Source organism: Micromesistius poutassou, assembly GCF_964030765.1.
Source record: "Micromesistius poutassou genome assembly, chromosome: 23".
Classification (NCBI taxonomy): domain Eukaryota; kingdom Metazoa; phylum Chordata; class Actinopteri; order Gadiformes; family Gadidae; genus Micromesistius; species Micromesistius poutassou.
Window position 1 is genome coordinate 3,051,457 of NC_140293.1, and position 19,581 is coordinate 3,071,037.

Here is a 19,581-nt window from a genome sequence, read left to right on the forward strand (position 1 = left end):
CTCCTTCTCTTGTTACAGCTCCATGATGTCAGAGCCGGCCCGCGGTGACCTCCAGATCTGAATTGTGAATCTTTTCAATAAAACAAATGAATGAAAAAAGAACAGACTACCTTTTTTATTGTTTCCTCATTATGAAATGGTTGAACTAAGCATGGTTGAGTTTAAATAAACCTCTTGGTTGACAGAAGGATTTTAACAAATCTTAAACTGAACCTGGTCTAGTTCCCTGTCAACTCTAGGTTCTGGGGTTTAGTTAATTGCCGTAAAAATGAGATTTAAAAACCGCGGGTTGATTAGATGGTACATTAGTTCGTCTTTCTTGGCCTCTCGGCTTGCCGTAGTGAGAAGAATTCCAAGCAGGTTGGGTGTCTTGCTGGATCTGGAATTACGTCAGTTCCCGTTAGCCGGTTATCTTAAGATATATCAGATAAAGCAATGCAGCCGTGGATTTAATACCCGGTGTACGAGCCAACGTTAACGCAGGCGGCCGGCTATGTGTGGGACTCGGGTCAAAATAGACTACCTCCTGATTCAAGCCTGTACTAAGAATGTTTTTGCCCGGACAGCTGATGGGGCTACTGGGCATCAAAGCTGAACAGACACGCCAGTGTTTTAAGTAGGCTTTTCATTTACACAAACGTTTGACAATCATCCTCCAAACCCGCATGCTTTTAAAATAGACTGGACCTCCGGACGATTTGCTGAAGATGACGCAAAGAGAGAACTGGAAGTGAGTCGGGTCTGTTTACTAATGAATTGAAAGCAATCACTTTTTATTAATGGGATGAACAGAATGACACTTGGAGGGTGTCATTTACCTGTGCAGGTTGCAGCATGAGCGGCTCCACGTCAAGCACCGCGGCCACGAGGCCATGCACGCCGAGATGGTGCTTATCCTCATCGCGACCCTGCTCGTGGCGCAGGTGGTGCTCGTGCAGTGGAAACAGCGGCACACGCGCTCCTACAATGTGCGTTGACGGTAGTCTGACTCCCGATGACCAAGGCACTACACTGGCAAGGGTAGAGGCTAATTGATCTGGTAGAGCAAGGAACCACACTGCCAATTGTGTGTGTGTGTGTGTGTGTGTGTGTGTGTGTGTGTGGTTTTTCTACATGTGGTGACCTTTTTTTTATGAGTGTGGACCTTTTTGTGTGTGTGTGTGTGTTTGATTACTATATGTTGACTCTGTGTTTGGTGTGTGTGTGTGTGTGTTGACCTAGTGTGTGTGGTTATTCTTCCAAATGTGTTCAGCTGGTGTTTGTGTGTGTGGTTCTACCAAATGTGTTCAGCTGGTGTGTGTGTTTATTCCAGATGTGGTCAGCTGGTGTGTGTGTGTGTGTGTGTGTTCCCAGCTGGTGACTCTGCTCCAGATGTGGGCGGTGCCTCTCTACTTCACCCTCAAGCTGTACTGGTGGAGGTTCCTCTCCATGTGGGGGCTCTTCTCCCTGGTCACCAGTTACGTCCTCTTCAGAGCCACGCGGAAACCCCTGTCCTGCCACACCCCCAGGTAAACATCTAGCCACACCCCCAGGTACACATAGCCACACCCCCAGGTACACATATAGCCACACCCCCAGGTACACATATAGCCACACCCCCAGGTAAACATCTAGCCACACCCCCAGGTACACATCTAGCCACACGCCCAGGTACACACATAGCCAAACCCCCAGATACACATAGCTACACGCCCAGGTACACACATAGCCAAACCCCCAGGTTTACATATAGCCACTCCCCCAGGTACATGTATAGCCACACCCCCAGGTACACATAGCCACACCCCCAGGTACACATAGCCACACCCCCAGGTACACATGTAACAAATGTTTGTGTGTGTGTGTGTTTGTGTGTGTGTGTGTGTCACAGGATGGTGTATAAGTGGTTCCTGCTGATCTACAAGCTGAGCTACGCTGTGGGGGTGCTGGGCTACATGGCCATCATGCTAACCATGTTCGGCTTCAACGTCTTCTTCAGGTCTCATACACACACACACACACACACACACACACACACACACACACACACGGACAGATACAGCCCTCTTTAGGACATGGCAATTACCTAAACTAGAACATTCTTATTGACACTTTTCTGATGGTCTCTCTGTTTATCGGTCTGTGTTGCACTCTCTCCATCTCTCTCTGTTGCATTGTCTCTCTTTGTCTCTCCATCTCTGTGTCTATGTCTATCTCTCTCTCCCTTCATCTCTTTCTCTCTTCCTCTCTCTGTGTCTCTACGTACTGTATGTCTCTCTCTCTGTGTCTACACCTCTCTGTGTCTTTATGTCTCTAACTCTCCAGGGTGAAGGCTGAGGACTCCATGGATGTGGGAGTGATCATGTTGTTTTATGGTCTGTACTACGGTGTTATGGGCCGGGACTTTGCAGAGATCTGTTCTGACTACATGGCCTCTACCATTGGGGTACTAATCGTGGTTATTTTAGATCTGATAAGCATCGGTCTGTGTCGCAAGACAGATGGAGTAACCTGTATGTGTGTGTGTCCTCAGTACTATAACCGGGACGGTATGCCCAGCAGAAGTCTGACAGCCGACATCTGTGCAGTGTGTGGGCAACCCATTCTGGTTGATTTGGACCAGGAGGGAATTATAGAAGATACCTACCAGCTGTCCTGCAACCACATGTATCCTTAAACCAGATGATACCTTAAACCTCTTTTACCTGTTTAAACCGCTTTCCACCTGGTTTAACCTATTTAACGTATTTTACCTGTTTAAACCTCTAACCTCTTTAACCTCTTTTAACCTGTTTAAACCTCTAACCTCTTTAACCAAGCACAATAACCACATGTTTTTAAAATTGTAACCGGTTTTTATTCGACCAGAATCTGTTTAACATAATCACAACTTTTATTTGAACCTGTTTTACCATAACACCATACCATACATTCTGTCAATCAACTCATCAACCGACCTATCTTGTACAGTTCCCACAGCTGTCATACCTTAACCAAACCCCGCCCCCTAGATTTCACGAGTTCTGTATCCGCGGCTGGTGCATTGTGGGTAAGAAGCAGACGTGTCCGTACTGCAACGAGAAGGTGGACATGAAGAGGATGATGAACAACCCGTATCCTTTGAGTTCTGCTCTCTGATTGGCTGGCACATGATAACACATACATAGGAACACACATCAAGGCCTTGTTAGAATGGGTTAACTTGTTCCCAATTAACACTATATAGTACACAATTTAGGGAACAAGTATTGGGGGATTTACATTGGTACATCAGTTGTACACTTATTTAACATTGCATTATGGGTATTAAATAGTTCACTATATAGGGAACCAGATATGTACCCTTAAATTTCAGACAGTACTCCAGAATGGTGACGCCCTAACTAGTTCACTATATCGGGGACACGGGAACCAAATGGAACACGGCGTCAGTCTTTAACTCAACTTCCTTTACCACAGCTGGGAGAAGACCCACATGCTCTATGGCCAGCTGCTTGACTGGCTCAGATACCTGGTTGCTTGGCAACCCATCATCATTGGAATCGTGCATGGAATCAACTTCTCGCTGGGCCTAGAATAGAGCCCTGGGGAACTCCGTGTTCCACAGCCTTCTGATATACAGGAGGGTTTCCCCTTCTTCCCCCTTCTTCTGACCTCTCGCTGGACTTTGATGAATAAGCCTTTTGTATGAAGTTTTTCATAGTTTTACTGCTGCGGTGCTTCCATCCATGTTGCTATGGACTCCTTGGCCTGTGCTTTTAGGTTTTATTCCATCTGAAGCCACGGTTGTTGAAATATGTTGAAGGATATGTAACTGGGATATTTGTGTTATTATCAACAAGCAAAGAATGTTTTTCATACCATGCAAACTGTCATGGGAGCCAAGATAAACCCACACAGTATTAGCCTGCTGTTAGCTTAAATGCTAGCTGTTAGGCAGAGACATAAAACAAACGCCATATTATTTATTAAGTTATCCACTTTTATTTATTTTTTACAAACATGCCAAATTGTTTGTTAATGAATGTTAATGGACCGCAATATGTTCCATTTGAAAGGTTTTCGGTTAGCGGAACAGAACAAAAGAGTGTTGTTTTAATTGTCATGATCAATCTTCAAAGAAAGTTAGCAAATGCCTTCAAATAAGACCGTAAACGACCAATAGCATTGGTGTCTTCTCATGCTCTCGGTCTGATTGATCAGTGCTTGGAGGTGAAAACCTTTTTTAGCTCAGGAAATAGTTTCTGTGAACATTGCCACAAATGCCACATTAAAAGCCTTTTAAACAAGATTAAAAGCCTTTCAAACAAGTATTCATAACCGTTTCAATCCATTTGAACAAAACCTCTCCTTTGATGCTACAATTTGAACTCAATGCCAGCTGCTCAATTGCCCTAGGTTTAAAATAAGGAATAATTCAAATGGATAGTAACTTACACAAACAAATCAGATAATCAGGAATCCTTCCAGTGGATATCAACAAGTTACAAAAACCCACTGTACTGTTTTTATTTGTAATCACTTTCTTTCAATCTTATTGGATATCTTTGTATTTTAAGATAACTCTGAATAAACCTTATTTGGTGATAATGTATTGGTTGTATCATGTATCTGTTTTGACAATGCCAAAGTAACTACAAAACTCTCTCTCTCTCTATATATATATATATATATATATATATATATATATATATATATATATATATATAGCTCCATATATATATATATACTGCATACATATATATATGGAGTTTAGTGCCCCTGGTGGTGGGTCACAGAAAGGGCACTTGTTTGTAAAGGATGAAACAACATTTTGTACAATTCAATAGGTTCACTGCTGCCCCTTACAAATAATGTCTAGACTCTTCTTTCCTACTCTCCTGCTCCTCCTCTCCTCCCACATCCATTGTGTAACCTCACTTATTATCTTACCCTTTAAAGCTACTTTACCTTGTCTTTATATTTGCTTGCTTGTTTGCGTGTGTGCATGGTTTTAAGTGTGATTCACACACACACACACACACACACACACACACACACACACACACACAAACCTCTGTAGGTTGTTGGCATTCAGAGTGCGCTCCTCCAGCTGTGTGACTCCTTCCAGATCTCCTCTCCTTAACTCCTGGAAAGCAGCACCTCCTATCTCTAACCTCCTCAACGTGGTCACACCCAGGAGGAGAGGAGAATCACCCAGGACCCTGAAGAGAGGAGGAGGAGAGAGAGAGGAGAAGGAGGAGGATGAAAGAGGAGCAGGATGAGAAGAGGAGGACAGTGACTGGCAGGAGATGACTTCTATTCTGTTCCCTAAAGATCAGACATGATAGCATCCACATCCTATTGTCTAGAAAAGGGGTCACGATAGCAACTCTATTCTGTTCCCTAGTGAGGAGACATGATAGCACCTCTATCCTCCTCCCTAAAGAGGAGACATGATCCCTAAAGAGGACACCTGTAGAAGGCCTCCGCCCTTCTTCGGGTGCCTCAGAAAACTCTGGTTACAGATGGTGCTTCACACACACCCGACCTCCTTATCATCTGTATCATACACTTGACCTCTTTATTAATCTGATTTAAACACCTGACCTCCTTATTAATCATGAATTAATTAACCTGTCCTTGCTGTTAGTAGTTTTATTATTAAACATAAATAAATTCACTAGTGTCAATCATTGTTTGTTAATAATGAGTTGTTTCATGATGTTATCCCACCGCCTAGCATGTTACCATGGAGATTGAGGACCCTCAGCAGGGAGTGGCCCTGTAGGTCATCCTCGGTTACCGCAGCGACGATGTTCAATGACAGGTCGAGGGTGACGGCCTGCTGGGTTACCATGGGAACGGTGGAGAACCCCCCCCCACCGGGAACATGTCGCAGGACATGCGGAGGTCTCCGAGGTCACAGGATGACCTTAGACCCCTGGAGACGGAGAGCAGGAAAAGGAGGAGAGAAAAGGAGAGGATGGAGGCCAGACTCATCCTGCCAGCGTGGAAAAGGAGATAGAGGGAGAGACAGAGAGAGAGAGAGATGGAGAGTAAGGGAGGGAGAAACAGATACAGTGGGAGAGAGAGAGAGAGCAGAACAGAACCAGAGTGGCTGATTGTCTATGCACTTGTTAAACATGTAACTTAATGTTATAAATGTAACCAAATGTGTTTATTAATGTAACTGTGTTAAAAATTTAACCAAGTGTGTTTATAAATGTAACTGTTAAACATTTAACCAAATGTGTTTATAAATGTAACTGTGTTATTAATGTGACCTAATATGTTTTTAAATGTAACTAAATGTGTTGATAAATTTAATTAAATAAATGTAGGAAGTCACACTAAACAACTAAATATTCTCCAATCTGTGTGTGTGTGTGTGTGTGTGTGTGTGTGTGTGTGTGTGTGTCTGTCTGTCTGTCTGTCTGTCTGTCTGTCTGTCTGTCTGTCTGTCTGTCTGTCTGTGTGTCTGTGTGTGTGTCTTCCCAGGACACACTGCTGGTGCGTGAACATCTACACAGGGGTGGAGATCTCTGGCACCCTGACGCCTCTGGTGAGACCGCACCCCAGATCATGAATCAGGATAACAATAGCATGATGTCTGATCTCCAGTTTGGCTCCCAGGAACAATGCACTCCTCAGCAGGGAGGGGAGATGAGGAGGGTAATGAGCACCGATACATTGTCAGGAGAGGTTTGAATGTGCCGTGTACATATCCGCTGGAAACAACGTCTTGGTACGCTGGTCCTGCCACAGCAAAAATTGGAGTGTTGAAATTTCAGGGTTAAACATTTCTGAGTTGTTTTTCACTCCCAGAGTGTAATTTTAACACATTCTGATTTAAATGGTGTTCAGTGTTGGAGTTATGTGACAGAGTTGATCACATCAGTGTTTACCCAACTCCACAGAGATGTAATTAAGGTCCGCCCATGCATTTCACGGTTGGAGACAGAGGAGACAAGTCCGCGCCGTTTTCTACCCCTCTTGCAATACTACACAGTAAGTGCAATTAAGTCAAATTTACTGAAAAAAAAGTATAAATTGATGCTGTGTATTTCAGTATGGACAATGAAACATCTACAGAGAATATATGCCTTACAAAACAGTGTTTAATGCCAGGACTGATCAGCAAATTTGTGCTGGTGATTAGCCAATTAGCAGTCTATGCTAATTCGCTAAGATAACCACGTGTTACTAAAACCGTCTCCTACTTCATCAATGATGATTTAACAATTCACATGCAAGCTTAAAGCGATGAAAAACAAAGCCTTACGATTTTTATTGTATAAATCTCGTTTGAGGCAGTTTTTTGGGCTTCACTATGTTCAAGGGGCTGCATGTCCCTATATGTCCCTACATGCAGACGGGCATTTCATGTGTCTATTTGTCTGTGTGACTGGTGTACCACTGTATTTGGTCACCCATCAGATTATGTGACCTGCAGTGTTGGAAAATGTATTCAGATAATTTACTTAATTAAAAGTGTATAGGTATTACCAGTTAATTTACTTAAAGTACTAAGTTAAAGCTAAAGCACAAAATGGCGTAACACCGTTGACTTGGCTTCAATTAGTGTGGTTGCTACTGCACGCACATCTACTGTTCTTCGCCTGTTTTTTGTTCAGTTAACTGCTCCTGCTCACTTTAAGCTACAGAAACCATTAAAGTATCAAAACGTCCAGCTCTTCAACGACATGATGGCTATATCGCTGCATTTTTCAACTCTTTAAACGTTTTAAACTATAACGCTTTTTTGTCTCTTTTTTCTTTACAATGCAAGTCAATGGGCGGACGGCCGCCCATTGACGAAGCATTCTGACGCTTCAACTGCTTAAGACATCGTAAATAAATCAATTAAATAAATAAATACATTTCGATATAATTTATACTTTATTCAAAATCACGGTTTAAGTTCCATATCGGCTTAGTTTTCAGTTGGTCTCAATTATTTACGCTGAGGGCAGGCGCGCGGGAAGTAGTTTTTCGTCCGGGGGTGGACTGAGTTGTTGGCAGGGGGGGAGGAGGCAGGCAAACAGAGTTGTTGGCGGGGGGGTTTACGGTCGACGTAAGGTTTGTCGGCTTAATGGCGCGTTCACACCAAAAGCGACGTGGCGGCGCGACTCCATACAAAGTCGGCGTATAGATGCGTTCCAGGTTCCAGGCGTCACCTGGAACCCGTCTATATGTTGACATTGTATGGAGTTGCGCCGCCCTGTCGCTTTTGGTGTGAATGCGGCTTTAGGCTGATTGCTATCGCGTCAAGACAAATCTGATTGACCAATGAACAGTGAGGATAGTTAAGAGTATTATCCCTCTCTTCGTCCCATTCCCCAAACGTGACATACAAAATGTCGTGGAACCGAAGAGATATTTATAAGCTATATATATATATATATATATATATATATATATATATATAATAATTTCTTTTTCTTTTTTTTTTAAAGCTCCGCCAACAGGGAAGGCTGCAGCACCTGCCACACCCCTACTTCCCGCACCACTGGCTGAGGTTAGAGAGCGGAGGACGTGCAGGCAGTGTTTAGACTGGGTACCTCCAGCACATTCTGCGGGCGATTTGAATGAAAAGCCCTCCCCAGACCAACGTGCAATCTACGATTGAGATTGGTCTGGCAACAGCCAGGCTAGGCAGTGTTGCCAGATTGGGCAGTTTACCATCTGCGGCATTTTAGCAAGCGCACACACACACACACGCACGCATGCGCGCGCACACACACACACACACGCATTCTAGTTTTTACCACACACACACACACACATTCTAGTTTTTACTGTTCTTCCTTTAAATGTTTATTTACTTTGTCAAACTTCCTTGCATGTCTCAGTAAAAATGCTGGTCCAGGTGAAGTACGGCCAACAGCAGAAGTATGTGAAGTTGGATGAGGATGAAGGACAGTTTGACTTTCTGCAATTCCATGAAAAAGGTTAGCATGGCTTAGGAAAAAGGTTTAAAACTACACCTGTTCTTTTAAATGCTCATTCGGTATGCTCCGTAATGTTGTGTATTCTGTAGGGGTGTAACAAAAACCGATTTGAATCGGAAAATCGATTTTGATTTAAAAGATGCGAATGCATCGGTACACAGACTAATAAATCGGTCTTAATGTAGCTTGAACCGGCCGATTAAAATGTTATAAATTGGTTTATGCTGCTGATGCAGCAGCAGCAGCTGAAAACTGCGTCTCTCTGACCGTCTCTCACTCCCTCCCTTAAAACTCGCGAGACTTGTCGCATTTACGTCAGATAGCGCTGTGAGTTTGTGAGGGAAAGTTAAAAAATGGCTGACTCAGGCAGGATTCACAACGCTCCGGCAAGTTTTAAGTCTAAAGTGTGGAAGAAATTCGGATTTTATTTGAAGAATGGAGTACTGAATAAAAGCATCGCTATATGCAAAGACTGTAAAACTGTGATAAAGTACTCCGGTAGTACGACAAATCTCCACACTCACTTGGTGAGACAGCATGGGTAAATAGGCGAGGAGGAGGCTAGCACAGCTAGCACAAAGACACCGACAGAAATACAGGATTTATTCCAGCCAAAACTCACCCACAACTTGGCGAGAGCAAAGGTAATAACGGCCTCAATAACCCGGTTCATTGTTAAAGACATGAGACCATACTCTGTCTTGGCGAATGATGGCTTTCGGGACATGATAAAAACATTAGAGCCCCGATACACTATACCGTCTCGACAGCATTTCACTAACAAGTGCGTACCAGAGTTGTACAACAAAGTTAAGGATGAAGTCAAAGAACAGCTATCCAATACAGAACGAGTGGCAATTACCACTGATGCCTGGACATCATGTGCCACTGACTCCTATGTGACAATCACAACGCACCATATCTCTCCTGACTGGGAGCTGAGGAGTCATGTTTTACAAACCAGGATATTCAACGAGTCACACACAGGCAAAAACATAGGTGCTTTATTAAAAGAAGCATGTATTGAGTGGAACATTGCACATAAATAGCCAGCCCTAGTTACTGATAATGCTCGGAATATGATTGCAGCTGGAGTGGAGGCAGAGATGACACCACACCTTGGGTGCTTTGCTCACACATTAAACCTGGCCTCCCAGAAAGCCTTTCACGTTGACACTGCTGCAAGGTTACTGGGAAGAGTGAGGAAGGTGGTTGGTTTTTTGCATCGCAACATAAGAGTAGCTGAAATCCTACGGGAGAAACAGCAGCAACTGACATTGCCTTCCCACAAGCTAATCCAGGAAGTATCAACGCAGTGGAATAGCTCCCATGACATGCTCAAACGTTTTTTTAGAGCAGCAGCCTGCAGTTTTTGCCACACTCATGTCAAGGGAACTAAGGAAAGGAGAAGAGGTGAATACTCTTGGTGAGAAGGACATCTGCGATGCTGAAGACATCGTCCGGTTGATTGGCACCTGTCAAAGTAGTGACAACTATACTTTGTGAGGATGAGATGCCCACACTATCAATGCTTGCTCCCCTCAGAGCAAAGCTAAAAACACACTTAGAGTCAATGGAGGAAGACACACCCATCACTGAGATGAAGAAGACATGATTTTGAGAAGCGATACACAAATCTTCAGGACCTCCTCCACACTGTGTCTGCTTTAGACCCTCGTTTTAAGACTCTTCCTTTCCTGAGTGATGAAGATGCTGAGAGGATAGTCTTACGTATTTCAGCTGAAGCTACTGCCCTGCTTAACAAGGTAGGTCAAACAAAAACACCCTTTCATTAACTGAATACAAAATAATTATGATAGTGTATTGTAACAGCTGCTCTTGAACATATTGCTGTATTGTACTGCACATGATTTATCATCTATTGACAGTGTGTCCTGGATTTAACAAAATTACTCACTATTTAGTTAATTCAGCTTTTGAATTTGTTATCAATGGTTAACATTTTTTCAATCATCTTTCTTGTTGCTTTTTTTTAACATTGATTTTGACTAGGAAGCAAGGGATGCAGACAGCCAGGGACACGTTCAGAGGGATCCAGTGTGGAGAGATCCACACAACAGCATAGTTGGTCCTCAGATCCAGGATGAGCCAAAAGGTGTGTTTTTAGATATAGTGAGGTGTAAGCATATAAGATGAAAGAAAAACTCTCAAGACTTTTGGCAAACAACCAGTAACATAAAGTCATTCCTATGTTTTTCAGATGATGAACCTCCGCCCAAAATGAAAAAGACTGCAGCAATGGCCCAGCTGTTTGGGGAAGCCTTTGAGGTCAGAGCAGCAGCACGATCTTCAAGAGAGAAAGCCAGTGAGGAGCTCATGAGATACAGAGAGCAGAGTCCTTTGCCCCTGACCGACAACCCACTACAGTGGTGGAAGGCACAGGAAGACCTGCCACTGCTGTCATCTCTTGCAAAGAAATACTTATGTATACCAGCCACCAGTGTGGCCTCAGAAAGAGTTTTTAGCACTGCAGGAGATATTGTTTCTGCGCAATGCATTGTACTACGACATGATCATGTTGATCAACTGATTTTTCTGAAGAAGAACCTTGACAAGCATTAAGCATACATGAACTTCTATACATATAATGTTCAAGTGTGTGTGTGTACGTGTGAGTGCACCAAGCATACAGTATTGGACACTGTCTCAGAAGAGTGAGAAAACTAATAGAAAATGAATGAGATGTAATTGTTTTTGATAGTTATTTAGTTTACATGTGGCAAGATGACACTTAAAAAAAAAAGAAATACACTAGTAGTTACTAGTGGGGATTTTATTAAGCAGATGCATGTTAAAACAGCACTTTAAATGACTGACAATCTGCTTACTACTTACAGTTTGTTCTCTTTCAGAAACTTTGTTCTCTTTCAGAAAAAAATTACAAGGGATGTCTTGAAATGTTATGTTCTACCTCACTAGTTCATTGTGCCTTGATCTGAGGCTACACAGATCTCTCTTTGTTTCTTTGAATTTAATTAACCAGAATATTTTGGGCTTTGGAGAGCTCTCAGAAGAGTGAAAACTAATAGAAAATTAATAAGATGTAATTGTTTTATTATTTAGTTGTTTTATTATTTAGTTTACATGTGGCAAGATGGCACTTAAAAAAAAAAAAGAAATACACTAGTAGTTACTAGTGGAGGATTTTATTTAGCAGATGTATGTTAAAACAGCACTTTAAATGACTGACAATCTGCTTATTTACAGTTAGCCACTTTGTTCTCTTTCAGAAAAAAAAATGTACAAGGGATGTCTTAACATTTTATGTTTTACCTCACTAGCTCATTGTGCCTTGATCTGAGGCTACACAGATCTCTGTTGTTTCTTTGAATTTAATTAACGTAACGTCTTACATGTTGTTACATGTTAACATGACAAAAACTACAAATACACTTCTTCTCTAGTCTTTGATAAATATTTTTGAAGGAAATGCCACATTTACAAGTTAATTCATTTTGTGAAATAATTGTCTACTTTCAACAAGAAATCCATTGCATCATACCCTCTCGAATTGAGCCATGCCACATCGAATCGAATCGAAATCCTTCTGAATCTAACTGAATCGAATCGTTCCATTTTAAAAAATGATCGTTCCTGAATCGTATCGTACCCCATGTATCGAGATACGCATCGAATCGTCTTTTATTGGAGAGATGCACACCCCTAGTATTCTGATTTCTTTGCATGCCTTTAGCAGCCTCTTTCAAACTATAAATAGGGTTAAATCGAAAAGTCAGTTCTGCAATGTATGCTTCATAGAGTGTAAAGCATAATATACACAAACAGTTAATAAAAAAAATGCCAATCATACATTTTTTTAATTTGCACTTAAGAGGGAATGGGTTGTGAGGGGAAAAGTTATTTGCTGTGAGGCAAGAAACACTGCTGACTTAAAAAGCACATTCAGTTTTATCTTACTATCTTTTCCAGTCATCGAGAGATTTTGCCTGCCACCTGATGCTAAAGTTACATACAAGGATGCAACAGGGACAGAAGTTGATGCAGAAATATTCAGCGACCTCGTTGGACAAGGCAATGTGGTGCTGACAGTTTTCTCAGATCAGGGTGAGATATAAAGGCAGGTATAATAAAGCACTCTACACCTTACAGAATATAATTACTAACATGTTTTCTATTCCTTTAGAATTCTCTGATTGCTCCTTGTCTTCTGCTTCTGAGACGTCTGACTCAAGCTTCAGCTCAAGTGCATCAACTGTAATCGTAGATGAGGTCTACAGCAAGAGACAAAGAATCGAGGATACACGTGATGCTGCATCTGCCAAACAGGTTTCTTAAGACTTCTTCATACATTTTTACACTCTTGAGTCTCTAGAAAAGCTGTTTATCAGCATGTTTGTTATTCTTATGTTTTTGTTTTTTTATTAGTGGATTGAAGCTATGCTGAGAGGCAAGTCCGGAGGTGAAGAAGTACTACAGGAGTACCAAACAACAGAAACCCTGACAGATGCTGCAAGAAGACAAATGGTTAACATCCTGGTGGCTCACATGATTGACAATCATGGGTATGTTTGTTTCATATTGTCTTTATTTGTGCCAAATAACTGCACGGCCATTGCATAAATGTACTTATTTACTAATTGAATATCTCCTCTCAGGCACCTTCCCACTAAAGCAATCAGAGAAGACTATGCACATGGGATAGTGATGCTGTTTCCTTCCCTCAAGGATCCATATTCCAAGAAGGGCTATGTAATAGTCACAATTATTGTTTACACTTTCATGTCATGATACAAAATTGTGTGGATGACATTGATATTTGAATTCCATGAGATTGCTCATGAGCCTGGTATGACAACACTTAATTTTTTTTTTTCATTTCAGGAACATTTCTATGATTCTGCAAGCAGCACAGGATACATTTCTTGGCGTCTGAAAACAGTCCAGAGGAAGATTCGTCGAGAATCTGCAGTGCCACCAAATATCCCTATTTGCTTTTCTGCAGGAGGCCCAAATTTCCAAAGAACTGTTCATGTTGAAAGGCAGCTTGATGGTGATGCTTGCCAAGAGGCCATGTCTTTGCTCAACCATACCACAGACAATTCCCTGATTTTCCAGAAGATGAGAGAGACCTTTCAGCACCGTCAGAAGCTTGTTAATGACCCAGGCAGAAGTGTTGATATCCTCTCCAGCTTCCCAAGATTCCTGGATACAAAAGGATTGGTAAGTTTGAGATTAGATGTTTTAAATTTGAAAGTATTTCCTGTAGTAGTTGAATATCTTCTTTCTTAAAGGTGGACCAAGACTTCACTCTCCTATTTGATGATGACACATCCTCCAGGCTTCTTCAGAAATGGGATTTGTCCTTCAAGCCAAATGTCATAAAAGAGGCTAAGCAGCTCACTTCAACACCAGAGTTGCGTCACTTGGTGCAGTCAGCAGAAAGTCCCCAAGGAATTGATCTTGATGAGGCAACAAGTGAGTTGTTTTTGTTTTAATGCATTTGCTATAATTGCAGTTGAACTGTAACTGCAATATTTAATTTGTTTATTCTGTGTATCTCTGAGCGTTGATCAGATTTTTGGGATAAATGTGACTAATAGATGGATGACTGTTTAAACCTTTCTCATAATGCCTCCTTGTTCTCGTTCAAACCTAAACTATTAAATTTGAAGTTTTCAGTTAATTATTTTGTGTCTCTTTGTCCTCAGCCTACGACCAAGAAATGGCCTCTCTGTTGTTGCTGTTACATCTCCTTCCACCATCTCCGGGGGGACTGAAGTCTCCAAAAATTAGTGCATGTGATGCAGTTGAGAGACTTGTTGTCTTTCATAAGGTAATTATATTATTAAGTTGATTATAATAATTGTCACGTCACCTTCTTAGCCACATGTAAATGAGGGTTGCTAAAAAAGTGGATGGTATTTTAATTAAGTCTTCATTCCCATCTTGCACTAGCCAATGAAAAGATGTATGAATAATCACTTCGATAATGTTGTTTTCTCTGTGGCTGTACATCATTCTTGTGTCTAATGTTCAGTTTTCATATTTCAACCCTAGTCATGCTGCAGTTTGGAGGAGCATCTCCGCAACCAGCAGGGTCGGCAGCCGTACCTCCTTGCAGTCGGGCGTCAGAAGAGCAAGATTGACAGCTTCTACATCACCATGGATAAGCGTCTCATCCCATGCAAGGCAAACCGCTCCCTCGGGGCATGTGATGAACTTTTCAAAGCACATTTTGTGTTTAATTTGTCTTACGATGTGGCACTAGTGAATTTTTACACATTCCTGCAGACAACAGTGTACAATATTGATGTGGGGAAAATGAAGGAGTCGCCCAGACTTAGAGACTTGAGAGCGAGACTGCTTAACCATCCAGTAGCACTTACACCCTGTGAATAAGAAGCTATAACAATGCTGACCTGTTTTGTGTGTCAGAAAAAATATCCAAGCAGTCAGCAATTGATTTCACATTTAAGACTTCAACATGGTTACTATCCTGGACCCAAGTTCAAATTGTTTTGTTCACAGCAAGGCTGTAGGCATCAGTTCCTAACATATGCAGGTTTTCGGAAGCACCTTAATAGTGTTCATGGCAATGTTCAGAAAATTGCTCAAACTGTTGCATGTTCATCTAGTGAGCCAGTTGCAACTTCATTTCAGGCACATGCTTTGGAAGACCAATTTAACCCACAAAATCAATTTAGCTCTGCCAGTGTTTCATCTGAGAGCAATGATTCAGGAATAAATAAAGATCAAACTAAAGAAATGTGTGCATCCATCGTGGCCAAATTACAGGGGAGTGGGATTTCCAACAGTCCGGTATCCTCAATTGTAGGAGATTTGGAGGAACTAACAAGTGAACTTCGCTCAGAATCAAAGCATACAGCTATTTCTGCTTTACCTATAACTGACCCCAACATATCTGTGATAAATGAATCTTTTGAAGATTATGAAAACCCATTCACAAATTTGAATACAGAATGGAAACGAAATAAATACTTCAACCAAAAATGGGGCGTTGTCGAGCCAATAGAAATAACCCTGGGAGTGAGACATGACAACAGGAGAAATCAGAAATCCGGTACTTATGATCAAGTACCTGTGAAGGATACTTTTATATATGTGCCGATTTTAGAAACATTGAAGTTCATGTGCAGAAATCCAGATATTTGTGGTTTGTTAAAGAGAGAGTATAAATCAGAGCCTGACACTTATACTGACTTTTTTGATGGAAGTTATTTTAAAACCCACCCTTTGTTTTCAGCTAATAGACATGCATTCCAAATTCTACTATACTATGATGACTTTGAAACAGCCAATCCCCTTGGCTCCAAACGTGGAATTCACAAAATTGACTGTCTTTATTTTGTTTTAAGAAACTTGCCCCCAAAATTTAATTCGGTTTTGATGAACATTCACTTGGTATCCCTTTTTCACACACAAGATCTGCGCAAGTATGGTTTTGATGTTCTACTAGAACCGCTGATAAATGATATGAAAAAACTAGAAAGCCAAGGGCTAAGTCTTCCATTTTCAGACGAACAGGTATATGGTACGATCTGTCAGATCACTGGAGATAATTTAGGGATGCACACAATTCTTGGTTTTAATGAATCATTCAGTAGCCGTCATTTCTGTCGCCTTTGTTTGATAGAGAAGAATGACTGTCAAATGGTATTCAGTGAGGATAATCCTAAGGTGATCCTTCGTGGAAAGGATATGTTTGAAATGCATTGCCAGTCTCTCCAGGAAAACCCACAATTGAAGTCAATATACGGATTGAAAAAAATATCGACACTTAATTCGTTGATGTATTTCCATGTTTGTGATAACTATTCATTTGATATCATGCATGATCTTCTTGAGGGTGTGGTTCAGTATGAGATCAAATTGCTTTTTGGATATCTCACACAGCACTTTGTGTCAGAACAGGACTTGCTTTCCAGGATTTATGGATTTGATTATGGATTTTTAGAACGAAAAAATCTTCCTAAAAAGATTATTTTGGACAGTGCTGGAAATGGCATTAGTTTGAATTCTATTCAGACATTGTGTCTTGTTAAAAACATCCCACTGTTGTTTGGTGACATTATTCCTGCAGGAAACCAAAACTGGAATTTGTTACTGTTGTTACTTAAAATAATGAACATAGTTTTTTCACCTTCTCTCACTCTAGGTATGACAATATATGTGAAGCATTTGATTGTTGATCACCACAAACTATTTAAGCACTTGTATCCACATAGAAACTTGATACCTAAGCATCATTTTATGATCCATTACCCATCTTCTATAAGGAAAATTGGCCCCTTATTGTATATGTGGTGTATGAGGTTTGAGGCCAAACACAAGATGTTTAAAAATTATTTAAAAAATTTCAAAAACATAACTAAATCACTTGCTAAAAAGCATCAGATGGCCATTGCTTTACACTGGGAAACCTTCCCCCTCAAACAAAATGAGTATGGACCAATTAAATCTTATCACTTCATAGATGAGAATGTGGTCAACAATGAAATGCTTGAAACAATCTTGTCAAAAGAGGTTTTCTCAACTAGTTGGGTTAAAGTTGATGGTGTCGAGTATAAAGCAGGATTAGTTATTTGCAGTGCAATGGAGGAAGACATACCAGTCTATTGTCAAATAAGTGAAATACTTTTGGTTGAAGATCACATTATTTTTTTGACTAATAAGCTATTTACAGAGAATTTTGATGACCATCATCATGCATTCAAAGTTTCACGAACTGTGCAAAGATGTCTAATAAAAATGTCTGAACTTAGATTTGATAAACCTTTCGATATACAAAGCTCATATATGTTTCAGATGAAAGTTTATTTATTATACCTTCATTCACAATGTTTTAATTAAACTGACTGCAAGGAAGAAAAGGCACAAATAAATTATTTGAAAATTATATTGTTTATTGTAATTAATTATTATTAACAAGTATATATTAAATAAATTAATAAATATTTAATAAATCCAAAATGTATTTTACATTTTTTCAGTGTAGATAATTTACACTTTAGGGAGTGAAATTTACACTACCCAAATAGTTAAAATGTACTTGGAGCAGTGTTAGTTGTCTAATCCCTTAGTGTTACTTTAACTCTGTTTTGCGAGTTAAATAAGGAACTCTGGCAGAGTGTTAAATGTTTAACTATTTTGAAAGTGTTAATTTAACTCTGGAGTGTGTGGAGCTATATAAACCCTCAAAAAGTGTTGAAATCAACTCTGTGGGAGTTAATTCAACACTGGACTTTTTGCTGTGTGGTGTTAGAGATCCATGGTTCAGATGGCTGATTATAAATAGCAGAATGCCTCCACCAGACCTACCAAAATCTACCAACAGAAGATCGACCACAACCACAAGACCTACCAGCCCCACCACCAGACCCACCGCCACCACCACCAGACCCACCAGCACCTCCACCAGACCTACCACCACAACCACAAGACCCACCACCACCACCGTATTCTCCACCTGCAGGAAATAGGGTAAGAATAGCTGGAACAGCTGGAACAATTTCTAACTTATTATACTAATATATTATATATAACTATGCTGTTCTAAATTAAAACGTAATAACTATACTAACTAAACTTAATATCACAGTGGACTTTGTTAAGCGAACCAAACATTGCAAAGGAATGAGAGATCATCCAAAGTAAACTCAACAAATCGCTTCCTGGGTTACAGACAGAATGGAGCAGCAAAATCCTGCCATAATTCATATAATCTATTACTCACTAACTACCAGCCTATGATTATATTATATCCTATATGACTATATTTAAAACAAAACCTTCTTTACTTGTCACTGCCCTTGTACTATACAGTAATACTATAGTACTACACAACAAAATGTGACCTCTAACCATCCTAACCATTTCTAACCTATTACTAACCAACTCTACAATATAGCTCACAACCCCTATGGCCTCTCTCTCTCTCTCTCTCTCTCTCTCTCTCTCTCTCTCTCTCTCTTCTCTCTCTCTCTCTCTCTCTCTCTCTCTCTCTCTCTCTCTCTCTCTCTCTCCAGAGCACCTTGTATGTTTGCGTCTAACCATTCCTAACCTCATTACCACCCATCTCGGGTTAGTGTGACAGCTGTAAAGTGTTCCCTCCTGCAGCGTGACCACAGCCAGGATGAGCGGAGCCACCGGGGCGCTGGGCCTCCTGCTCCAGCTGCTGCTGCTGGTGGAGCTCGGCCGCGCGGCCGCCATCAACAGCACCCTGGAGAGGGATTACCACACCACCAACCTGACGCTCTGCCAGATTGAGCGGTATAAGGCCCTTATGCCCCCCATCTTACTCGGGCGCTTCGTGCCCACGTGTAGAGAAGACGGCACCTTCACGCCCCTTCAGATCTGGGACTCCACAGGCGGCTACTCTTGGTGCGTGAACATCTACACGGGAGTGCAGATCCCCGGCACCCTGACGCCTCCGGTGAAACCGCAGCCCAGATGTGGTGAGTGGCGTTACCCCCCCCCTCCCTCTCCACCTTGTCACCATGGTTACCCCCCCCCCCCCCCCCCCCCGTCTACCGCCACCTTGTTAACTGCCACCATGACCTTGTCAACATGGTTACCACCTCCACCTTGTTACCATTGTTACCCCCACAACCTCCACCTTGTTACTATGGTTATCCCCCTCCGCCTCTACCTTGTTAGCTGCCACCAT

At 41.4% G+C, this 19,581-nt stretch overlaps 2 protein-coding genes and 1 pseudogene across 4 annotated transcripts in view; all 3 read left to right on the plus strand.

Moving 5' to 3' along the window:
* The first annotated feature begins 481 nt into the window (after positions 1-481).
* On the plus strand, positions 482-3,783 carry rnf175 (ring finger protein 175). 2 transcript variants are annotated; one of them, XM_084487115.1, is made up of 8 exons: positions 482-730; positions 807-968; positions 1,354-1,508; positions 1,871-1,978; positions 2,305-2,425; positions 2,513-2,646; positions 2,991-3,092; positions 3,439-3,783. In XM_084487115.1, the coding sequence occupies exons 2-8, from the start codon at positions 873-875 to the stop codon at positions 3,557-3,559; spliced, it is 837 nt and encodes a 278-aa protein (XP_084343241.1). In that variant the 5' UTR covers positions 482-730; positions 807-872; the 3' UTR covers positions 3,560-3,783. The 2 variants fall into 2 exon arrangements, with proteins under 2 accessions (XP_084343241.1, XP_084343240.1); XM_084487114.1 differs by having other exon boundaries at positions 827-968.
* A 9,632-nt stretch (positions 3,784-13,415) lies between these two features.
* On the plus strand, positions 13,416-15,293 carry LOC311368318 (uncharacterized protein; the record flags this gene model as incomplete). Its single annotated transcript, XM_084487113.1, has 6 exons — positions 13,416-13,456; positions 13,550-13,643; positions 13,776-14,114; positions 14,186-14,369; positions 14,603-14,727; positions 14,952-15,293. 6 exons carry the CDS (start codon positions 13,416-13,418, stop codon positions 15,291-15,293), a joined length of 1,125 nt encoding a protein of 374 aa, XP_084343239.1.
* Positions 15,294-19,047: 3,754 nt separating this feature from the next.
* The window catches only part of LOC311368699 (fibrinogen beta chain-like), a 7,484-nt pseudogene continuing 6,950 nt past the window's right edge, over positions 19,048-19,581 (plus strand). The window contains exon 1 of the transcript XR_014684237.1: positions 19,048-19,369. The product of XR_014684237.1 is annotated as a fibrinogen beta chain-like (transcript). The remainder of the gene's footprint in view (positions 19,370-19,581) is intronic.